This window comes from Octodon degus, unplaced genomic scaffold (assembly GCF_000260255.1).
Source record: "Octodon degus isolate 3935 unplaced genomic scaffold, OctDeg1.0 scaffold00197, whole genome shotgun sequence".
NCBI lineage: Eukaryota > Metazoa > Chordata > Mammalia > Rodentia > Octodontidae > Octodon > Octodon degus.
This window is the reverse complement of record NW_004524773.1, coordinates 2552858-2578065: the sequence shown is the minus strand read 5'-3', so window position 1 is coordinate 2578065 and position 25208 is coordinate 2552858. Positions and strand designations below refer to the sequence as shown.

Below are 25208 nucleotides of genomic sequence, written 5' to 3'. Positions count from 1 at the left end.
ATTTCCATCAATAATGGAAACACTACACAATTGTTATGGAAAACAGACCAAACACAGGAAGAAACAACACCAAGGAGTTGTAGGAGGCAGTTTATTACACCTGACTGAATGGGATCTCTACCAAACAGTCAGAGACCCACCCAGAAAGGTTTAGGGGTTTTCATAGGGAAAGCAAGTGGGGAGGTACAAAGGCAGGTTTGATACCTTGTGACTGGAGGGTTGGGTGACATCATGGCTTGCTAAGGGAGTTTAAGTATCTCAACTTGCACTCTAAGGCCATCAGTTATACAAAGGTGGTAAAGAATCTCAAATTAAACTACAAGGCCATCAGTTATGTAGAGGCACTAAAAAGTTATTATACAAAGGAATATTCTGTTATCAGGCTTACCTGGACATGTCTTCTAGGTTTTGGCAGGCATTCTTGGTCTCTTTCTTGGGAGGCTTTTATTTTAAAATTTTTAATTTCCTTTTCACAATTAGTATAGAAGATTCTGATCAGAGAATATAGACATGGACTTGGGATTTCATCAGAGAAAAAATTTCCCCTGATCTCCTTCATTGTTTTTAAACCTAATATCCAATACTAAAATTTCAGCACATTCCACTTATAATCACATCTACACATTATTTTAAATAAGCTACCAGGGGCCAGGGAGATGGCTCAGTAAGCTCAATAAGCGCTTCCCTGGGAAGCGCAAAGGGCAAGGGTCTGAGTTCAATCCCCAGTTCTGCCAAAAAAAAAAAAAAAAAGTTAAATAAGCTGCCAAATCAGATTAATGGATTAATGGCATGTTCATAACATCTTTTTAAAGTACAGAAAATTCAGAAATATAAACTTTCTTACACAGAAAGTTTAGGATTGGGCTGGGGAGATGGCTCAAAGGTCTAAGCACAAGAACCCATGTCTGATCCCCAGGACCACATGCCATGCTGGCCCTGAAACCAGGTGCTTTGTGCTGGCCACTGAAATTGGGTGTGGTGGTGTACTCCTGTAATCTCAGCATCGGGGAGGCTGAGACAGGAAGATCACTATGAGTACAAGCTGCATAGTGAGACCTTGTACCAAGTAAATAAATAAAAATTTAGGATTGCCACAAAATGTCTTGTAGGAATAGCATAGTCTCATTATCCCAGAGAAAGTTATGGTGGAGAAAAATATGGAAAAATCAAATACAAAACAAGAGTGTGTACTTAAGAGTTAGGATCACCCACCTGGTTCCTAGACAGTTTTAAAATTTATTATGGATTTACTTTTTGACAAACAGGTTCTAGAGTATTTTTTTTAACATTTTATTTATTTATTTAATTCATTTATTTGTGTGTGTGTGTGTGTGTGTGTGTGTGTGTGTGGCCAGCTCAGCCCACCAGGGGGCGGGGCTGGCTGGCATGTGGTGCTGGGGGATTGAACCGCGGTCCCTGTGCTTTGTTTAGCTTAGTTTGTTCTAAGTAGGTGCCTTAGACCACTGAGCCATCTCACCAGCCCTAGAGTATTTTTTAAGATCAAGGTATTAAAAACATTTTGTTCAGTTGTAATTATAAATTCACTGAAGTGCAGTGAAACAAATCTGGCCTATAAAATGCACACATATGGTTTGAATAATTGTTTTCCAAAATGCTTGGGACCAGAAGTATTTTGAAATTCAGTATTATTGTAGGTTTTGGAAATTTGGATATTTATTAAGTGTTCTGGTGATGGGACATGCCTAAATACAAAATTCATTTATGTTTCATATATACCTTACACATGTAGCCTGAGTGTAGCTCACTTGCAACGATCCTCCTGCCTCAGCCTCCTGAGTACTGAGATTACAGGTGTGTGCTACTATGCCCAGCTACAATATTTTAAGTATACCTACACTTTGACTGTATTGTCATAAAATATAAGGCATTGAATTTTCTACTTGTAGCATCATGTCAGCATTCAAAGTTTTGGATTTGGGAGCATTTGAGGATTTCAGATTTTTGGATTAGGAATGCTCTATGTATATATTCATACATGTCATTAAAATGAAGTTATTGGTTCTCAGTTTAGTACTAAATTTTAAGAAGTTTAATTAAATATTTTTGTCATGTTAGTACTTACTTCGGTTGACCATTTGGTAATTACACCTTTTTTCTTGAAAGGGAAAATACTGAAAATATGATAGAAATCAACTTTTTATTAGCAAATTTGTTTTATTTCAAAACACCTGGCAACCATAACTCACTACCCAGGTGTGGATACACTTGGGGTACACACACTTGATAATCAACCTAGCAAGGTAGACACACACACACACACACACACACACACACACAGAGGACACTATTTGTTTGCAGTTTCACATTTTCAATGAAGTACTTGTAATATTTATTCAAGAAATTCCATACGAATAAAATTATTCCAAAATATTAAAAAGTTCAAAGCCCAATTTTTAGCCTACTTGACTTTATATTCACTCGTATAATCTTCATTCTATCTTCAAAGAAAGATTCAAACTACCAGTGAAAATCATCTAACTTATATCAAGCACTTACATTAATTTTATGTATACCATTGAGGAAATTTATGTAGATTCCATTGTTAAACAAGCATTTTCCACAATTTCAAGCCCTCTGCAAAAACTAGCATATGGGAAACCCTTGCCACTTGTTATTTGTGCACTGATGGGCTGGGGAAAGACAATGCTGGGTGGGAACAAGTTTTCTAGGCATCAACAATTATAGGAGAAGGTGGTGGCACACACCTGTAATCCCAGCAGAGAAGCTGAGACAGGAGGATTATTGCAAGTTCAAGACCAGTCTGGGATACAAAGTGAGCTCAAGGCTAGTCTGGCCTGCATAGTAAGACCCTGTCACAAAAAATAAATAAATAAAACACAAAAGAGACAAAAATCAACAACTGTTCTCCTTGGCCCCCTGTCATTGCTAAGTGTGCTAAACTATGGGGCTTAATTCTGAAGGACAGAGTTCTTCTAGATAATCTTGAGGGAATGGAATTTTATCAAAAGTCTGTCAGAAGTCATTCTGGGTTTTCCTTCCCTTCTCCAGGAGATACACCTCTATCCTCTGCTCTCTCAGTTCAACTCGACATATTTTTTTTAATACCTTTCTAGCACAATATTTCACAGGATGGTAAGAAGAACACCAGAAAGACATTTGAATCAAGTCTTAAAAATCAACAGCTAAAAAACTTATCACACCAAAGAGTTGCTTGCAAGCTTGAGGTGAAGAATACTTAACCAGAACAACACAGCCCCACCAAAGGCTCTCACATTAGGGAATATATCACAGAGAATAAGGACAATAGCTCATGAGATAAAAACTTTCTTGGAAATAGTGCTTCTTTATACTTTACACATATTAAAGCAAACCCTTACATCATCTATACTATCCATGCACTCTCATATCCTCATCACAACCCTTTCTAGTTTAAATTTTAGTTACCCACTTCCAAGGAACTATTTTACTTTCTATAGGTAATTCTTAAGAATCTAAGCCCTAAGGGAAGGCCAGCTAGGCCAAATGGAAATGCCTGGGTGAAGCCAGGAGTTGTGGTGCATGCCTGTAATCCCAGCATTTAGAAGGTTGAGGCAAAATGATCACTGAAAGTTCAAGGCCAGCCTCAGACATAGTGAGTTCAAGGCCAGTCTGAGCCACAGAGTACGATACTCTCTCAAGAAAAAGAACCCTTGGAAACCTTTGCTGCTTGATGAGGTTAAACAAACTAGAAAAAATAGCTTTGGGTTTAACTAATTTTTACTCTTTATATCATTTATTACAGTAAAACAGCATACAGACATAAAGCAAAGTATCAGATGGATACATACATCATCTTTTAAAGTCAATCCATATACAAATACAGTAGTTCTAGAAAATATTTCTCTATTTTCTCTTTCATTTTTCATTTTGTATCATAGCCATTTTTCTTTTCTTCTCTAAAAATCATGACTTTATAACAGAAAGTGCTATTTTAAAAGGTAGACTGTAAACTACCTAATGGGGAAATCATGCAGAGAATGATACACAGTAACACTGTTTTTTAGCCTAAATTCTGAACATTACAAAAATCTTTCTATCTTCTCTATAAGCCCACCAGTGTTAGCCTCTTGGGTGTTTCTTTGGGAAGAGATTAACATCTCACTGGTTTTCTCTCCAACTCACGATTGAGTGCTTTCTGCAAAGAAAATCACCTATAAAGAATGCTTGCGAGCTGGTGAGATGGCTCAGTGGTCTAAAGCACCTACTTAGAACAAGCTAGGCTAAGCAAAGCACAGGGACCGCGGTTCAATCCCCCAGCACCACATGCCAGCCAGCCCCACCCCCCTGGTGGGCTGAGCTGGCCACACACACACACACACACACACACACAATAATAAAGATTTAAAAAAAAAAAAAAAAAGAATGCTTGCAAGGCTAAATTTTATTTTGCATGTATAACTACTGAGTTAAAAATCTGCAGCTCATAGATTTTTCCCCTTTTCTTTCAAAATTCTAAATACATAGTAACAAACAGGCTAAGTTTGTCTACATGCATTACCAAAACTTCACACTAAACATATTCCATCAAAATAAACACACCTTTTGAGTGTAATAAAAAGATTACACTCAAAAGGAATTCTGGCTTGAAGATTTAGACTACCTATATTCATGTGGTTTCTCTTCATTGTGGGTTGCCTGATGCCTAAGAAGCTTAGAGCTATTAATGAAAGCTTTCCCACACTGATTACATGTAAAGGGTTTTTCTCCAGTGTGCGTTCTTTGATGTACTATGAGTCGAGCACTCAAGCTGAATGTCTTTCCACACTGATTACATTCATAAGGCTTCTCTCCAGTATGAGTCCTCTGGTGTTGAGTAAGGCATGAACTCTGCCTAAAGGATTTTCCACACTGACTGCATTCATAGGGCTTTTCGCCAGTATGAGTTCTCTGATGTACAACAAGAACATAACTTTGGCTGAAGGACTTTCCACACTGATTACATGCATAAGGCTTTTCTCCGGTATGAGTTCTCTGATGCATAACAAGGTGAGAACTGCGGTTGAAAGATTTTCCACATTCATTGCATTCATATGGTTTCTCTCCAGTGTGAGTTCGTTGATGTGCCACCAGCTGAGAGCTCCAGCTGAAAGATTTTCCACATTGATTACATTCAAAGGGCTTTTCCCCAGTGTGAGTTCTCTGGTGAGCAACAAGTTTATAGCTTTGACTAAAGGATTTCCCACACTGATTGCACTCATAAGGTTTTTCTCCAGTATGAATTCTTTGATGTGCAATAAGTTTGTAACTCTGGATAAATGATTTCCCACACTGACTGCACTCATAGGGCTTCTCTCCGGTATGAGTTCTTTGATGTGCAATAAGTTTGTAGCTCTGCCTGAATGACTTTCCACACTGGCTACATTCATAAGGCTTCTCACCAGTGTGAGTTCTCTGGTGCACAACGAGGACGTAGCTCTGGCTAAAGGACTTCCCACATTGATTACATCTGTACGGTTTCTCTCCTGTATGAGTTCTCTGGTGGGAAACAAGGTGTGAGCTCCGACTGAAGGATTTTCCACATTCATTACATTCATAAGGTTTTTCCCCTGTATGTGTTCTCTGATGAGCAATAAGATGTGAACTCCAGCTAAAGCATTTCCCACACTGGTTACATTCAAAGGGTTTCTCTTCAGACTGATTTCTCATGTTTTGAGCAATGGATGGATTCTGAGATATTTTACTACATTTATATTGACTCTCTTCAAGAGAAATTCTCTGTTGCTCATTAAAGGACACCACACCATTCAAAACTTGTCCACAGTCCTTAAAATCAAAGGTTTTACCACCTGAGTAAATTTTCTCATTTGTGCTTATGGGTGTAGCATGGCTAAAAGGCTTACTACTGTCACTAAATTCATAAGATTTGTCTCTTTTTTGAGTTCTTGTAAACTGAAACAGATGTATGGCCTGAGGGAGTTTTCCACATTCATTCTTTTCACATAGTCTGTCACTATCACTAATCTTCTGAAGACTGTTTACAAGTGAATCAGGACACAACTTTTTAACATGTGAAATATGTTTATGAAAGTGGTTTTTAATGGGTATCATGGGAAGTGAAAGAATACTGGAATTAATAGCACTCTTCTCAAGTTCATCACTTTCACAGACTCTCTCATGAATAACTGCTTTCCTTTGAGCGAATGTCACTTCCTCCAAAAATCTCTCTTGTTTCTCCTGTTGCTTCTCTAACTTGTCCTTTTTTCCATGAAAGTCTTCACATGAAGACAGCCAAGGATCATCTCTTGTCAACTTTTCTATCTTCACTCCATGCAAGAATTCTTCATCAAAACTGCTCTGCTTTAAGGTTGAGTCTCTTCTTCCAAATGCAGTTGTCAGGTCTGGACAAAAGCAAATTAAGGCATCATGTATTGGAATAAACTTCACAAGAATGCATAATACATGGAGTTGCTTTCAGCTATGGATCTATACTACCTGAGCTGAGAAAACAAAAGAATAGGAATAAGCAGTAAGTACAAAACTACCACAACCTAACAACGTAACAAGGCATTCAACTGTAATTATTTTTTTCATCTTATTTTTGTTTGAATAAGTGATGGAGAACACTACAAAGCAGCCCTAGGCAGACTTAAATTACCAACTTGCCTTCCATGTTTACTTGGCAGTCTGTCCAAAGCCTAGTCCCCTTGTCTGGAGATGGGCGGCAGACTCATTGTAAGTGAACCTCTGTGAGTCACTGATCCCTACTGAGACCTATAATGGCTGGTGAAGTTGTGAAGCCTCAAAGAATAAGTTCACAGATAAGGACATCTGGCTCAAACCTCAACTAGATAAAGACTATAGCCTCCAGCACGTCTGGTTATGGAATTAACATAACTCTCCTCAAGTAACATAATGCCTTACCTGGAGAAGTCCTTGAGAAGTACCCGCCCTTCCTGAATATTCTTCTCCCTTGTTCTGATAACTAAATAGAGGGCACCCAGAGAACATCTTGGTCTTAGCCCCCAGAGACTCTCAAATTCTGTAAGAGGGTTTTGATCTCCCTGGAACCCTGAAATCATACCATTTGTCTTTTTTTTTAGCCTTTGCTGTCCACTCATTTGGGAGATGGTGGACATGATCAGTCTACAATAATTGAAGGATAATATTAATCTGAGAAATAAGATTTTGAATGCCAAGCAGCTAGCATTTACAGATTCTTAATACAATCTTAAAATACTTAGCAAAGAAATAGAAGGACCCTTCCACCCTTATTGGTGCTACATATATGTTCCCTAAAATAGGTCAGTGGCTATAGTTCTAACAATGTACAGAGGCATAAAACTTGCTATAACAGTCTGTATGAACAAGATGTGAACAAACTACATTTACAAATCAAAGGGAAATTTACAAATCCAAGTATGGAAAGAGGGACAATTATCATAGTACCCTAAATAACTCAGGCTAATATGGCCTCATGAATACCTGTGATTTCAACTGAGAATGGAGGTTTGCTCAGAAGAATAAGTCTAACTGGCTAATAGAAAATCCCATAAAGTATACAATTGGAAAAGTAGTGACAAGGAGGTGAAGAAAATGTGGCATTCTCCTATAGGATATTCAAACAAAACTTTTGTACCTATAATGACCCCCGTGTGTCTGGTTCCTAACTGGAAATAAACAACGGGAAGTTCTTCTTATAGTCTTTTCCCTTTCTCCAACTATAAGATTATATCTAGTTTAAAAAGCTTATGAAGAAAGATACTGGACTTTGGGTGTTTGGGCTACGGACAAAAGAAATTACTGCAGAGTTTGATTTAGGCTTTGACTTTTAGAAGCCATAAAGACTGAATAAGCTCAAGTCAAAGAAATTTTACCTATTCTACCTGATAATTCAAAGTTAATCTTCACAAGGCATATGTGGTAAAAATCATCTTGGTTGCCAAACTCCATAGCTCTTAAAGGAGATATGAACACATTTCAATAGATATACCTTCACTATGTGGGATGATACATTTACTGCAAGAGATCAGGTCTGTGTGGTTCTCCAGGGTCACACCTCTGTCTGGAGTCCTTAGAGCAGGATTCCAAGTCCCGTGATCCTCATGAGTGAAGTCCACAGTCACAATTTTGAAATTTATTCCCTCCTAAGACAGAGCACACATTCAAGCTCAGGTGGACATTATTTCACTTTAATGATTATGAAGGAAAATGTGTGACATATGGAAGTAGAAAAATCCAATGGCATGAAGAGACTGACAGTAGCCAAAAGATTCTGGTCAAGGTGTATATATGACATTGAGAAAAAAGCCAAAAGTGCAGTTTAACAGAATATTATAAATTAAGAATCACTGTCTTCTAATGATACTTCTGGACCACCCAGAAACTCTCTTATATCTATGAGGACAAGTTTTGTGCTTTCTTCACTCTAATTCTCATCCTCACCCTCACCTGATCTTCACAGACTAAAACCAATTTCAAAATCACATCTCTCTCACATTCATTCTTCCAGTAGGAATGTTCCCCACTTAAGACTCAATTTAGTCACAGATTTACTGAACTTTTTCTGATACCAGTCAGACTTTGTATTGTTTATTGCCTTTATTTCTCCTGTCAACTGATTAACTTCTTTTTGTTCACTAACTCCTTCCTCTCATTGCTTAAGTAGATTCAAATCTTTTCAATCCTTAAGAAAATAAAGACCAGTCTTTAATCTCAAACATCCTTCAAGTTCTTTCTCTTTTGATCTTTCAAACAATAATCAGGTCTCTTGGAAATCTGCCCAGTGTCATCTCCATTTCCTCACTTTCTACTTTCAAATCACTTCCAAGCTCTTCCAGCTTCTTCCACTGACTAGTCAAGCACATTTTTCAATATAAAAAAAAGAAGCCCTGGCTGACTCACCTTGGATGGGGTGGCCAGTAGCCCACCATCTTCTCCCTCCACCTTGATGATAATCTCTTGAGGAAGGAAAGAGTCCTGAGAAAGTAGAAGAGGTGAAAGAAGGGGAAAAATTAGGCAGATAAGTCATAGCTCAAAACTATGACTTGAGTCAGCTAGAATCTGACATTCCAGCTGTTCTAACACAACCCACCTGCCAACCTTAGGGTCCCTGCCATTGCTTATGTTCAAGTTGACCATATGGAGAAAGAGATGGGGCACTTTGGGTAACACTAAGGCCCCAGACATAAGGAACTCCGTGTGATCTTCAGGCCAGCCCCATTGCTAGTCCAATCCAGTTCAAGTGACCCCAGGTACTACATGTAGCAAAAGAACCGTCTGGCCAGGTCCTGCCTAAATTCTTGCATCACAAAACTGGAAGCAAATAAAATGGACTACAGCACAACAAAAGCCAGACTCATAAAGAAAAAGTCAAGAAATTAACTTCAAAAATATTTAACAGAAAGTATCACCAATAAAGGACCTGTCAATAAAGATGTATGCTAGTAAAGTTTCTTAAAATTGATAAGAAAATTATAACCTCCACAGAAAAATGGGACCTGGGGAGATAGCTCAATAAAATAAGTGCTTGCCTGGCAAGTGCAGGGTCTTGAGTTCAATCCCCGGTACAAAAAAACAAAAACCACACACACACAGAAAAATGGACAAAGAAAATCATGCAATGGAGATGAGTGGAATTCAGGAGACTAGCCTGCTGGGATGGATCCAGGTGCCTGGACCACTCTCCACACAGACGTGTACAGAAAATACAAACACAGGCCCCCCAGCCTAGCCAGAACAAATCCAGGAGACATCAGCATAGAATAAATTGGAAGTAACCTTGAAATCTCTGAAAAATGACTGCAACTGAAGTAATAAACAACTCCAGGGGCCGGGGAGATGGTTCAGTGGAATAAGCGCTTCCCTGGCAAGTGCAAGGGCCTGAGTTCAATCCCCAGTTCCACCAAATTAAAAAAAAAAATTAAATTAAATTAAAATAAACAACTCCAAATGGATGTAGAGGAAATCAGATCAGAAATAATCTCTCAGGTTAAAAAAAAAAAAAAAAGAAATGATAACTACAAGGAAAGAAATGCTGAGCATATCTAAAAAAGGCATTGATTTAAAAAAAAAAAGAGGAACACATAAAAATGATAGAAACTGTGAATGAACAATATAGAAAAGAAACAGAATGCCGGAAACAGATTCACAGAGATACCCAGGAAATTAAAAATTCCATTAAAAGCTGGCAAAACCATTTGAATGAAAATGAAGATATACTTTCAGACCTTGAACATATCATTGCAGCTAAAGACCAGGAAAGGAAAGATCTCTTAAAAGCAAAAAGGAACCAGGAAATAATAATTCAACAGCTACAACATGACAGAAAGATGAAAAACATAAGACTAATAGGTGTCAATGAAAAAGAATCAACACAACTGACATAAAAAGACTATTTGCAGAATAGCAGAAATCTTTACAAGCATGGGAAAAGAATATGAAATACAAGAAGGTGAGGAATAAACAGCTCCAAACAGCATCAAAATAAATCTATATCCAGACATAATCAAGATCCCAGAAATTTAGCACAAGAACAAGTAACATTTAAAAGAAAGCCCATGAGAATCACAGCCAATTTCTCAACACAAAACATTAACACAAGAAGAGCTTGGAGTGAAGTATTTCAACTTCTAAAAGAAAACAGCTTCCAGGCAAAACTGATATACCCTGCAAAACTCTCTTTCAGAATTAATGAAAAGGTAAAATACTTTCATGATAAAGAACAACTAGAAAAATTCATGATCACCAAACCAACCCTACAAAGAGTACTGAAAGATATTCTAGAAAAAGATCAAAATGACAATCCCAAGGACAACAGCAGAAAAAAAACCACTAAACAGGACAACCAATAAAACACAAGCAGGAAGATAACATGACAAAGATAAGCTAATACATATCAATTATAACCACCAAAGTAAATGGTCTCAATTCACCAATTGAAAGAAATAGGCTGGTAGAACGGATCAAGAAACAAAATCCACAATATGCTGTACAAGATACACATTTAACTCAAAAGGATATTCATAGGCTGAAAGTCAAAGGATGCAAAACAATACTCCATACACCAGGAATTAAAAAAAAAAAAAAAAAAAAAAAAGCAGGAAAAGCTATTCTGTTCACAGACAATGTGAACTTCAAACCAAGAAAGATCAAACCAGATAAGGAAGGTCGCTACACACTGGTTATGGGAAAACTTCAAGAGGAAAAAATAACAATCATAAATATATATTCACCAAATATAGGTGCACCCAAGTATATAAGACAAATTCTAAACAACATAAAAAATCGAATAACCACTAACACAACCATAACACGCGACCTTAACACCCCATTATCTCAAAGAGACAGGTCAACAACACAAAAGAAATCAGCAAAGAGGAAGCAGAACTGAATCAAACCTTTGAACAAATTAACTTACTGGACATTCACAGAGTGTTCCACCCAACAGCATCTGAATACATATTCTTTTCAGTTTCACATGGAACATTCCCTAAAATAAGACTACAAACTAGTCCATAGATCATGTTTAAGTAAATGCAAGAAAACTGAAATTATCCCATGCATGTTATTTGACCGTAGCACAATGAAATTGGAAATTAATGACAAAAGAAACTGCAAAAATCCCATCAACAATAAAAGAAAAATTTTTAAAATCCCATAAACACATTGAAATTAAGCAAAACCCTCCTCAGCAATCAATGGCTCACAGATGAAATTAAGCAAGAAACTAAATATCTATAATCCAATGAAAATTCAAACACAACCTACTGGAATTTGTGGGAGGCAATGAAAGCAGTTCTCAGAAGGAAATTTATATCAGTGAATTCACACATCAGGAATGAGAACAAATAAATATCCTAATGCTGCACCTCAAGTTTCTTGATAAAGCAGAGCAAATCAAGCCCAAAGCCCAAAGAAGGCAAGAAACTATAAAGATGAGAGCAGAAATTAACACAATTAATGCAAATGACAAAGAAAACAATACAAAAGAATCAATGAATCAAAGAATTATTGTTTTGAAAGGATAAATAAAATTGATAAATCCCTAGCCAACTTCATCAAAAAAGGAATGAACAAATTCAAATTTAAGCAATAAAGAATAAAGTTACTACAAATCCTGTTGAAATTCAGAAGATCATCAATACCTACTTAGAAAATCTTTACTCTCACAAGATGGAAAACAGGCAAAATGGACAGATTCCTAGATATGTATGAGTTACTAAAACTGAATCAAGAAGATATAAAAATTCTGAATAAACCTGTATCAGTCAATGAAACTGAAAATGTACCAACAAAGAAAAGCCTAGGTCCTAATGGATTCACAGCTGAATTCTACAAGAAATCTGGAGAAGACTTAATCCCAATACTCCTCAAACTCTTCAATAAAATTGAAAAGGAAGAAATTTTCCCTAATTCATTTCTCAAAGCAAATATTAAGCTGATACCCAAATCAGACAAAGACTCAACCAAAAACAGAACTACAGGCCAATCTCCCTCATGAACACAGATGCAAAAATCCTCAATAAAATACTAGCAAATAGAATGCAACAAATCATCAGGAAGATTATACACCATGATCAGGTGGGATTCATCTGAGGGATGTAGGGATGATTCAACATATGCAAATCTATAAATGTAACACACCATATCAACAGAGCCAAAAACAAAAACCACATGATCATCTTAATAGACACAGAAAAAGCTTTGGACAAAGTCCAACACTCATTCATGACAAAAACCCTACAAAAAATTACAATAGATGGACTATATCTTAAGTCTGATAAAATCCATCTATGACAAACCAACAGTCAATATCATTCTAAGTGGACAAAAACTTAAAGTTTGTATTCTAAAATCAGGATAATGGACAAGGATGTTCACTATCAGCAATCAGCACTCCTATTCAACACAGTTCTGGAAAAATTAGCCAGAGCCATAAGACAAGAAAGAACAATAAAAATAAGAATTGGGAAGGAAGAAATTATATTTCTTTTTTTATATATGTTTTAGGGAAGTGTCTACAGAGTGTTCAGGGTCTCACTACTAGATCAGACTCATAGTGATCCGCCTGTTTACAGCCACCCAAGAGCTGGGATTACAGGCACACGCCACCATGACTAGTCTCAACTGCCATCTCAGTGCACCCTAGGGGGTAGGGCTGGCATGGCAGGCACAGGGATTGAATCTCCAGCCCCTGCACCTGCTTGCAGGCACTTTAATCTGCTGAGCTATTTGGCTAGCCCTTAAACTATAATTATTCACGGATGACATGATACTCTACATGGAAGACCAAAAAAGCTCCACCAAGAAACTCCTAGAATTTATAATAAACAAATTCAGTAGCACAGCAGGATACAAAGCCAACACCCAAAGACCAATAGCATACCTCTATACAAACAACAAACTCACTGAGAGAGAAATTAAAGAAACAACACCCTTCACGATATCATCCAAACAAAAACTTAGGAATTAATCTAACAAAATAAAAAATCTATAAAATGAAAATTACAGTACTCTGAAAAAAAAGATCAAAGAGAATGTCAGAAATGGAAATATATTCATTGCTCTTGGATAGGAAGAACCAATATTGTGAAAAAGGTCATACTCCCAAAATTGTTATACAGATTTAATGCAATCCCTATCAAAAATGCCATCAGCATACTTCACAGATCTAAAGAAAAAATTCCTAAAATTCATTTGGAACCAGAAAAGATCTAGCATAGCAAATGTAACCCTGGCCAACAAAGGCAAGGCAGGAGGAATTACAATCCCTGATTTGAAATTACGGTACAAAGCTACTGTGATAAAATCAGCATGGTAATGGCAAGGGAAAAAAAAATACTTGAGGATTAATGGAACAGATTAGAAGATGCAGCCACAACTACAAACACACTTAGCCACCTTATCTTTGACAAAGGGCCAAACATGTTCACTAGAAGAAAGACAGCCTGTTTAACAAATGGTGTTGGAAAAATTGGCTTTCCACACGCCAAAAACTAAAACTAGATCCAGGTCTATATCCACACACTAAAAATAAAGCCAAAATAGATTAAAGATCTAAACATTAAAACAGAAACACTAAATCTACTAGAAGAGAAAGTAGGTGAAAATCTTGAAGACATTGTTAAGAATGAACAAAATATAAAAGATGGCTTGAGGGCATCACACAAAAAGCAGTAGGTCTCCACTCTTTGCAGCGTCAAACTTGCCAAAGTGAAAGACTTTGCTCTGAGGAGAAAGTTGCAGAGCACCATGTCTCAGAATGGCAGAATTATAGAAAATTTGTTTCTCGGAATCAGGTTCAGAGTTCTCAGCAATCCAGGCACTCAAACTCAATAGCAGAGAGAGAAGAAAGCCTAACCTCTGCTCTAGATGGCAGCAGACCTTAACATCATTCACATGATGCTGGTTTTAGGCACATGCAGAATGCAAGAGTTCTGAGGTTGAAAAGGCTTTCACCCCTATTTCAGAAGAAGGCCTGGGAGGTCAAGCAGTGTGCCCCTGAGAGGGCAGTGTGTGAAGCTATGTATGTGAAGCCACAGGTGCAGTGGAAAGCCAAGAAGTTTGGGGAAATCAGGAACATGGATCATCTAAAGAAAGCTGCAAGGACTGAACAGAGCAGGCCTAAGAGAAAAGACCTGGGAGCTACAACCTTTGGAGTGTTGTATGCGCAGAGACACACATGGCCTTTGCAGCTCACAACATAATAGATTGCTTCAGATGTTCTACATGGAACTACAAAGCTTAACGTTTGCCCTGCTGGACTTAGAACTTGCTTTGGTCCCAGTGCCTTATATCTTCCTGTTTGCACTTTTGGAGTAGTAATGTTTATCTTGTGCCACTGAATGTTGGAAATATTTAACTTTTCATTTGTATAGGAGCTCACAGTTGAGTTTGCCTTAGATCTCAGAGGAGACTTGGGACTTGCACTTTTCAGCAATGCTGAAACTGTTAGGATTTTGACAACTCTTAGAGATGGACTAAAATGCTTTTTGCATAAGGGGATGTGAATGAGTCTTTGGGGAGTCAGGGCCAAATGTTATGGTTTGCATCTAGATGTCCCTTCAAAGCCTTATGCAGTTATGGGATGGGCTTCTAGACCTTATGATTGGTTCATGGTCCAATGCTGAGATTATGAGTGTGAGTACTGCACTCACGCTACGGTGGGCAGCCTGCATACAAAATAAGGGAGGGAAAGAGGCTTGCCTGCGGCTCCTCCCTTTCTGCTCTTGTTGCTTTTGCTGTTTTCTGTCGCTATCAACTGCTGCTCTCTTCCATGTGCCACTCTGCCATGGAGTCAGCTGAATATGATCTGAAACCTCCACAAACTGTGAGCTAACTAAACCTTTCCTTCCTTAATTCTGGGAGTCAGATATTTTGTCTTAGCAATAAGATAGCAGTAACTAAGACAGTGGTAAAATATCCATGTTCAATCCCCAGTACCACAAAAACAAATAAAATAAAATAAAACCTGGGAAATAAGAAAAGAAAAAACTTATTTGGAGCCAGGCATGGTGCTGCACCCCTGTAATCCCAGCACTCTGGGAGGCTGAGGCAAGTTTGACTCCAGCCTGGGAAACCTAGCAACAAGATCTTGTCTCAAGAGAAAAAAAAAAAAAAAAAATTGAAAGGGCTTTAGATATAACTCAGTGAGAAAACCCTAGGTTCAATCCAAAGTACTTCAGAAAGAAAGAAAGAGATAGAATTATTAAGAGAGAGGAATTTATACCAGCCTATATTTATAAATCATTACACACTCCTTAAGGTAATTGGTTTCTGCTTTTTTAAAAAATTATTTTATTTATTTGGTACAGGGTCTCACCACTCAGTTTAGATTCATAGTAATCGTCCTGTCTCAGTCTCTGTAGCACTGGGATTACAGGCATGTGCCACCATGCCCGATTTCAGAGGCTGACACTGTGCACCACGCTGGGGATTGAACTGGATCCTTGTGCTTGCCAGGCAGGTTCTTACAGCACTGAGCTATCTCCCCAGCCCTGGTTTCTCTCTTAGAATGACCAAGATCATTTTTTAAAAATTTCAACAGTTACAAGACTTAATGATTCTAACTGTGCAGGTATTAAGCAGAAAAAAATTTCAAATTGATTCTTATCTGGTCCTATATTGGTTCACTGGGCTCACATCTTTCATTCAATCCAAGACTTGAGCTCCTTGATTTCACTCCATGAGAAATACCCACAAGATCTATGCAAGGTACCTGTGCGTCTCTGACGATTGTTAAAACTAACTAGAGGCCATTCAGAATTCAGAAGTGTGGCAGCCTAAGATCTCTCTCTTCTTTTGTCTGGCAGAAATCAGCTGGTGCAGTGTGCGCAGTATGGAGGGAGGCCTACAATGCACGGCCACTGGCAACATAAGCAAGTCTGCAAGCTGATCACCTGTTGCGCCAGGCTGTCAGAAGGCAGCAGCCTCCAGTCAGCGACTTGGCTGAAACATTATCAGGGTCCTGAGCTCCAGAGATGCCCAACTAAGCTACTTCTGGATTCCTGCCCTTCAGAAACTATGTGGCAAAATAAATGTGGGAGCTACGTGTGGTTGACATAGGAGAACTATAACTCCCAACCTGCTAGATGTCAGATGTTCTGAATTCATGGTCCCACAACAGTAAGGAATGAAGTTGTGAACCAAAGGAAAAGTCAGGAGAATTTTACTAGAAATAAGGAAAAAGGAATAGCTTCTGGATTTCCAGGATGGGTCCTGAATGGGGCAGCCACCAAGGCTCTTGGTCAGGCGTAATTTATATAGCAAAATCACAGTGTGGGTACAACAGGGTAAAATTACAAGCAAGCTATCAGATTACAAGCATAGCTGCTTAGCTCATATTGATGCAATAGGAAAATGAGTCACCTAGCAAAGATACATGGAAAGAGTAAAGGGAAGAGACTTTTGGGGAGGACAGGAGGATGCTCTATTCATGCACGTGGGCAACTAATGCCTATCTGGACTTACCAGACCATATGGTGCTGATTACAATATAATCTCAACATTTGAGTGACCCTTATGGAAACATGTAGGCCTGGCCACTACATCTTTTTAGGTCTGACCTTCTTCAAACACATCTCTAACCAAAATTTTAATGTCTCTTTTTGTGTGGACTTCCTTGACAGCCAAGACCCTCTCTAGCTATATATTAATTTCTCTCGAACTCAGCTGCCTCTAATTTGGTGACTCATGCATATTATCCCAGAAGTCTGGGGGCCTGAAGCAGCAGGATGCAAGTTAGTAATTTAGCAAGATCCTGTCTCAAAATAAAGAAGGGCTGTGGGAGGCGCGGGGGGTGGGGGGAGGCTGGGAGACAGCTTGATGGTCTAAGCGCCTGCCTGGCAAGCGCAAGGACCCAGGTTTGATCCCCAGTACCACAGGCCATGCTGGCCCTGGTGTGCTCTGCTGGCCACTGAAACCAGGCATGGTTTCATACCTGTGATCCCAGCACTGGGGAGGCTGAGACTTTAGGATCATTTTGAGTCTGAACTATGTAGCAAGACACTGTATCAAATAAATATAATTTTTTAATTTTTTAAAATTTTATTTATGTGTGTGTGTGTGTGTGTGTGTGTGTGGCCAGCTCAGCCCACCAGGGGGCGGGGCTGGCTGGCATGCGGTGCTGGGGGATTGAACCATGGTCTCTGTGCTTTGCTTGTTCTAGGTAGGTGCTTTAGACCACTGAGCCATCTCACCAGCCCATAAGGTCTTGTGTCTCATACCCTAATTATATTTATTTATTTATTTGGAACTGGGGATTGAACTCAGGTCCTTGCACTTGCCAGGCAAGCACTTATTCAACCGAGCTATTTCCCCGGCCCCAAATAAATAAATTTTTTAAAAAAACTTTTTAAAGGGCTGGGAACATAGTTTAGTGCAAAGGACCTGGGTTCAATCCCCTACACACACACACACACACACACACACACACACACACACACATGAATATATAAGCAAACAAACATACACAGGGTGCCTTTCTTTTCTCTTGTTGCTAGGACAAAATACCCAACATCCAAAATTAAGGAAGGAAAGGTTTATTTAGCTCACAGTTTGTGGAGGCTTCGGTTCATACTCAGCTGGCTCCAAGGCAGAACAGCACATGGCAGAGGGCAGCAGTTCATGGTGGCAGAAAATAGCAAAGAGCAAAGGGAGGGGCAGCTGCTGCAGTAGCAAGCTAGGCTCTCACCCCTCCTCACATTGTAAGGCAGATTACCCACCCCAGGGTGGGAACAGCATTCACACCCATAATCCCAGCGTTGGATCATGAATTAATCACCAACTCTAGAAGCCACCCCATGACTACATGAGGCTTTGGGGGTACACCTGGATACAAACCATAACATTCTGCCCCTGGATCCCCAAAGACTCATTCACATCTCTTTATGTAAAAGACATTTTAGTCCATCTCTGAGAGTTGCCAAAGGCCTACAGTTTCAGCACTGCTGAAAAGTCCAAGTCCCAAGTCTCCTCCAAGATCTAGGGCAAACTCTGAGCTGTGAGGCCTGGACAAATGGAAAGTTAAACACTTCCAACATTCAGTGGCACAAGAAAAACATTACTATTCCAAGAGGTTCAAACAGAGGAATACAAAGCACTGGGACCAAGGCAAGTGAAAAATACAGAAGGGCAAACATCAAGTCCTGTAGTTCCCTGTGGAACATCCAAAGCAATCTGTGGCACAACTGTGAGTTCCGTGTGGCTCCACCTCTGTGGCACTTTTGGTGGTAGTTCCCATGGCTTCTCTCTTAGGCCTGCTTTGCTCCCTTCTTAGGTGAGGCACTTAGTTGTCCTTAGGTGATCCACATTCCTGGCTTTTCCAAACTTCTGGGCTTTCCACTGCATGTTAAGTTTCTCACTCTTTGCTTCACATATTGCCCTCTCAGGGGCACACTGCCTGGCCTTCCAGGCCTTCTTAAATCTAGGTGAAAGCCTTCTTAACCTCAGAACTCTTGGTCCATTGCTCGATTGGCAAATGACCCCAGAACAACAGTAGGGGTATTTACTTATACCTTTGCAAGTTAGTATCACATGACACAAGGTTGCCTAGTGATTAATAAGCTGACATTGACCAGGCAGGATGCTTTTCTCAAGACTGAGGTGGCTTCACTGCTTTAGGCACTGAGGCCTTGTCCTGCCCTCCCACATTTGACCCATTTCCAGCTTCAGCAGCTCCCAACAACAGAGAAGAGCAAAGTGTCATTCAGATTTTTTGAAAGATACCCAAAAGTCACTAGTTTAAAATACAATACCAACTGTCACATCAAATCACATTTTTCCAATAGTTTTGGCACCAGGGATTGAACTCAGGAGGGGATCAAACTTACACTTGCCAGGCAGGCATTTACGCCACTGAGCTATCTCCCTGGCCCTTGCCAATAGATGTGGTCTAGATCTAAAGTTGCTCTACACTTTCAGAGCCTACCCTTGTAGGCAAATGTGGCTCATAAGCAGATCACAGCTAGGAAGGCCGCATTCTGTCCCTGCCTCCTCTCTCTCTCTCTGAATCTCTCTCTCTCTCTCTCTCTCTCTCTCTCTCTCTCTCTCTCTCTCTCTCTTTGTCTCTCTCTCTCCCTCCCTCCTGGCCACCATAACGCAAGCTGCCCTTGGACCCTGCTGGCCACAGACTGAACCCACTGAAATAATGAGCCACAATAAACTTCTCCCTAAAGTCTCACCTGCTCAGCATTTCACCCCAGTGACAGGAAAGTGACTAATACAGACACAAATTTATAACGATAATTAATCTCACACATGTTCAAGGAATCACATGCAAAACATCAGGGAACACCTGTGCGCACACACGCAATCACATGTCTCTCCATACTTGTACATCTATGCATCCTGAAAACCCGGAGCCCACATTAGGACCCACACTGGTCACCATTATGCGGATCCCAGCGCACTCTCTTTCCACCTGTACCTCCCTACTCCAACAAGCCCTCCTGCCTCCCTTGCTGTGAACACTTAATCTCCACTCGCCCTGCTGAGACAGGAGCCCACATCCTGAGGGAAAACTGGGCAACTAGGGGTTAACTGAACAGCTAAGCTCCCTGAAAAACACTGATGCGTATGACGTCAGCTATGTACAGACACAGCTATAGTACAATGTCAGTAGAGCACAACAAACTTGAAAGGTTCCGCTGGAACTCTCTGCTCTCCCTTTCCCACTGTTCACCCCACCCCCAAGCGCTGTTTCACTTCCATTTCTGTAACAGCTCACCAAGACAAGGTTGCCCCATAAAAGAAGAATAACATAAGAGTAAAACTAAGATCCTATTTGAGGGCTGGGGAGATAGCTCAGTGGTATAAGCACCTGCCTGGTCAGTGCAAGGTCCCGAGTTTGATCCATGGTACTTACTGCACACTGTGCTGACACCAGAACCCCGGGCACACCATGTGGGCCCCCGAAACTGGGCATGGTGGCACACACCTGTAAGCCCAGTGCTGGGGAGCTGAGACAGGAAGATTGCTACAAGTCTGAACTGCATAGCAAGACCCTGTATCCAAAACAAAAACAAACAAACAAAAAAAAAAGGCCCTATTTAAGCGCTCAGGTAGACACTAGTCACCTGAGGGATGCTGGTAACAAAGATGCCCTTTTCTCCTACTCCATGTCTGAGTGGCTTTATTTAGGGTTCCATACAGTTTTTTGCTTCACCCATGTGGGCTCTGCCACCCACAGGAGGCCACTCTTTACTAAGGAACATTTGTCACCCTGCTTACGTTGGAACTCTCCAAGCCAGGGTATCCCCCTCATGGACCTACTCCTTGTGCCACCTGGCTTGAGCTGTGCCACCGCATAGCTGCCCTCCACATCCTGCCTGGCTCTGGATCCCTGTGAAGGCTTCCTTCACACCCTCAACCCCTCTAGCTCCACTGCCAGTCACGCTGCACCCCTGCCCTGACACAGGCGCACATTTTCCCCTGCTCTAGCTTCGACACCCCATCAAACCACCCCAGCAATGACACCTGCTCACCACATTAGGGCGCCACTGTCCCTAGGGAGCACCCCCTCTGGGGATGCCATGTTCACCTGCTGGCCATCACCCCACCTTACATCCCCCTCCTCACAGGCACACACAGCCTTATCCCATGTGGGTTCCATCTCCCATGCCCAGGCACCACCTTGTCCACACTCTGTCCTCCTCCCTAGGGGGTTCTACCACCCACTCTGGCCCACCCCCTGTGTAGACGACTCCCTTACTACACCTGGGCTTTTACCCTGTACCAGGATGTCACCGTGGCTATTGTCCTTACCCTGCCTGGTCGCTGACACCACACTCCACTCCACTCCATGACGTCCTCTACAACTGCAGAGAGTCACTTAGCTCAGCCTGCCTAAGGTTGTCAGGACTAGACCATTCAGGAAGCAAAGTTCGAGCTTAATATTTTCAAGAAACTAAATGTTTTCAAAGAAAATTTACTGTAAGAAAATGCTTTCAATTATTCACTTTTAATCCTAAAATGTAACTGCACAAAAGTATAAAACTATGGGTAGTAATCTTAAAAATCCCTTATAGCATAACTGATAGGTAACCTTTGTCAACTAGTGTATTTATGGTCTCTAATATATTTTCTATACGAATAACATTTCTTGTCCAAAAGGCAATGACTTCTAAATGCTATTTACTTAATATAAGTCAGTATCTTTTCCTGCTGTAAGCACACATGAGCATATGTATCCGTTTTGATGCAAAAGCCACATGATTCTTTGAACTATCCACAATTCATTAAACATTTAGGATAAGTCAGCCACATACATTCTCCAACAAAGCTGTCAACTGCTAGGAAAGGTGAATCTACTCCAAGAACTTCTAACTTAAGAGTCCAAGTTTCTCCTGGGGCAGGGGGAATGTTTCTACTAAAAAAAAGAAACAGGTGAAGAACTGCAGCAGAGACTCAGAAAATGCAGTGTGGACATGTTTAAAGTCTGCCACCATGAGGGACCAAATCCCTTAAAAAGTTGCACTGACTTGAGAGAGTCGGCTGCAGGCCTGGTGGGAGAAGGCCCCAGGGTCTCGGAGGAGAGGCGCCACTCACCTGCTCGTAGGCTTTCAAGGGCCGTGGGGGCTTCTCATCCTGTCCCTCCATGCTCCCTCCAGGCTGGGCAGATGCTGAGCTTCAGGGAGAGGGGAAACCCTGAGAACAGGACCGCAGCATTCTCTGCAGGTCCACCCAGCCCCGCCCCACCCCACCCCACCCCGCCCGTGAATCAGCCTCTGATCCCCAGATGTGTACTCATGGCAAGAGTACTTCTAGACGTTTCTATGCATATACCTATGCATGCACCAAGAGTCCCCCGGTCCTTCTCCCAGCTCCAACCCTGCTCCTTCACAGCCACCCACCCCCAAGCCACCTCATGCCCAAATATGACCTTCTGTCTACCACCCAAATCCATAGCACTAATTCCTCCCCTGGTCCACTGGGTCCTGGAATCCCCCACAGACACTCAACTCATGGAGGATCCTGTGGTGTGTATCCTTCTGTCCCATTCCTAACCTGCAACTTCAAGCCAGCACATCTTCCCAGGGTCAGCAGCACAGCTCTGGCACTGATGGGCTAGAATCGTGCCCCTTGGCCAACTGCACGAAGCCCACCAGCCACACCCCTCCCAGAAACTGACTCAGCAAGGAGCACTGATCTTGCCCTTCCAACAGCCTGACCTGTCCTCCAGCAGCTCAGGGCAGGTGGCCTTTACTTCCTTCTCAGAGCCCAACCACAGCCAGCCCCAGGTCCCTCCACCATCTCCCCAGAACATCACCTGTTGGGAGTGAAGCTATCTGTACCTCAGGTATCTGGGGTAGTACCACTACCTCTCATGAGTTTGGCAGGGCCCCATCAGCTCAGGGAGCTGATGCACATAGTGACTTGACCTTCACTAGAGATAACAGAGACAGTCTTGTCTTGTTCCCATGAAACCACCAATTGTCCCAGTAGATTTCCTCCAGTCCCAGATTCTACCCTCCCCTTAAACTCCCCGTGAAATTACTCATATGCTGATTGTATAAATAAATGCACTGCGGGTGCTGGGCAGTTCCCTTCTCCCATCAGCAGAGGGGCTCCACCTGACCTCAGCTTTCCACATCTTGACTTGTTTACTTCATCCCCCACCATCCTCCCTCTGGAGTTTCAAGAGCTGTGCCAGAAACAGCAATCACTGGCTGAGGTTTCAATTCCAACATCCTCCTGGACCCCAAATGTGTAGCTCTGACCTGCTTCCTCCATCTCCCCGGGTGCAGCAGTCTGCACAGGTCTGGGGACTGTGGCAGACACCAGCACACCAGCCAAAGGCAGTCCCTCCCTGCAAAAAAATGTGTTCCTCAGTAGCTTAGCTGTTTTTGTACTAATTAGATGTCCCTTTGTCACCCTACACACCATCTCTCCATCTTAGCCATTATTCCTGCCCTCCAGATCCTCACTCAGGAAGTGTAGTGTATGTTCCCAAGCCAGCTGTGCCCTGCACCTGCCCCCAACCCCACTCCCTCTGGCTTCCTCAGGTCCCAACTCGAGCTGCATCTGACTCCTGCCCAAATGCCTTCCTGGGGAACTGTGGCTCATAGAGATCCTGTCTCTTCATTAACTTGGGCACTGCCGGGCTGTAATCAGGGCAGCATCTGCACAAAGGCATAAGCACTCTCTAAAAATCCATCTCTACCCTCCTGCTTTCCATCTAAATACCTATTCCTGTGCACACAGCGTGCCTGGAACTGCCACGCCCCTCTGCATCCCCGAACACCCAGCAGCTCCCTCCAGCCACCCAGGCCTCTCCAGCTCCCACACGTGCAGGCTACAGTTGAGCAGCCCCATGCCTCCTAAGACCAGAGCCTGCACATCCACGCTGGGGCTCCCAGGCCTCCACTCCAGCAGCCACTGAGCATAGCCCCGTCCCCTCCTTGCTTGGCACACCCACCCACGCACAGAGCAAATTCACACCCAGCATCTGCATACAGGGCTGGAGTGCTTCACCCGGGGGTTCTGTGTGGGTCCCACTCCTGAGATGAGAATCTGCACACTTAACTCTATGCCACAAACTGGGACATCTCCACTATATAAAGTAGAAGAGTGCGTCCCAGGTTCTCCCCCATATCCGCGTACCTGCTCTACCTTCTAGTATCATGAACATGCTCAGATCCCAGACCAGTGAACCACCTGCCCAAGCTTCCGCGCACGCACGCTAAGCACGGTAGCAACTGCCTCAGTATCTCCGCCAGCTTCCAGACGCAAAGCTAAACGTTATCTAGCAGTCAGGCGCTAGACCATACTCCCCACAGAGCACAGCTTCTAGGTGCCCGCTTACATCCTGCGCATGCGCACACAGCTCGCCCAGTGCCGCGCCGCCCCCTACCAACCTGGGTGTCTGAGCGCCGGCAGCGCAGGCCTGTCCTGTCCGTACTTGGGATCCCGGCACGGCTCTGCGGAGAACGTACTCCGGTTGAGCTGCCCACTGCCTCGATTCGGCAGCAAGTCAGACTGGGGTTAAACTAGACTGATCCTCGCCCCTAGTTAACATCCGCAAGATCGCTTGGGGTTAACTTTGAAAGACTGCGGTGTGGAACGACTGTCAGCGTCCGCGCACCGGACAATGGCTGCGCTTCTGGACGAACAAGGAAGTGCGTTGCTCTCGGCGAGTCGGAACTACAATTCCCAGAAGCCTCAGCGGTTTACGCGGCCACGGGGAGGGCATTGCCCCCCTTGGCGGAGCGGGCATTGCACCCGTTGGCAGAGCGCAGACTGGCGCGCTGCACTGGGGTCCGGAGGAGCGCCGTTCAAGCTGTGCAGAGAAGCGGATGCAGAGCAGAGAAGTGTCCGATATGCAAAATGCTGGCTCCGGACCCGCTTGACCTCTGTGAGTCTTCCTGAAAACAGAATCGGCGCGGAAACCACGGTTTCCTTTCCTGAGCTCCTGCTGCCTCTTGATTCTCTTGGTAAACGTGGTGACCCCATTTTACAGCTGAGGCGTCCTTACAGGCTCAAGAATCTGATGTGCTTGTACTTGGTAAAGTAGGAATCCTTTTGCTCACGGGAGTGGTGGCACAGCCAGTAGTACCAGCACTCAGGGAGAAAGGCAGGAGAATCACGTTCGAGCCCACTTTGAGTGATGTAGCAAGACCCCGCCGCAAGATTTTTAAAAAGTTAGAAAAAGGGCTGTCTCCTTCTTCTCCTTCTCCTTCTCCTTCTCCTTCTCCTTCTCCTTCTCCTTCTCCTTCTCCTTCTCCTTCTCCTTCTCCTTCTCCTTCTCCTCC

The 25208-nt window shown here is 42.2% G+C and overlaps 1 protein-coding gene across 4 annotated transcripts; it reads right to left on the bottom strand.

The window, feature by feature from the left end:
* Positions 1 to 3642: 3642 nt before the first annotated feature.
* Positions 3643 to 24555, bottom strand: Znf180 (zinc finger protein 180). Of its 4 annotated transcripts, none has more exons than XM_023704568.1 (5): positions 24315 to 24555; positions 22006 to 22084; positions 8863 to 8937; positions 7952 to 8105; positions 3643 to 4156 (listed from the first exon to the last, which is right to left on the bottom strand). In XM_023704568.1, the coding sequence occupies exons 2-5, from the start codon at positions 22054 to 22056 to the stop codon at positions 4140 to 4142; spliced, it is 297 nt and encodes a 98-aa protein (XP_023560336.1). In that variant the 5' UTR covers positions 22057 to 22084; positions 24315 to 24555; the 3' UTR covers positions 3643 to 4139. The 4 variants fall into 4 exon arrangements, with proteins under 4 accessions (XP_023560336.1, XP_023560334.1, XP_023560335.1 ...); XM_023704566.1 differs by lacking the exon at positions 3643 to 4156 and adding an exon at positions 4436 to 6359; XM_023704567.1 differs by lacking the exon at positions 3643 to 4156 and adding an exon at positions 4436 to 6359 and having other exon boundaries at positions 22006 to 22079.
* Positions 24556 to 25208: the final 653 nt, after the last annotated feature.

Excerpts from the sequence above, each read along its gene's own strand:
- Znf180 (XM_023704566.1), bottom strand. The coding sequence starts at position 22,056 with ATGGAGGGACAGGATGAGAAGCCCCCACGGCCCTTGAAAGCCTACGAG. Across the intron at positions 8,938-22,005 it reads CCTTGAAAGCCTACGAGCAG|GACTCTTTCCTTCCTCAAGA; the intron begins GTGAGTGGCGCC and ends CTACTTTCTCAG. Across the intron at positions 6,360-7,951 it reads TATCATCCCACATAGTGAAG|ACCTGACAACTGCATTTGGA; the intron begins GTATATCTATTG and ends GCTTTTGTCCAG.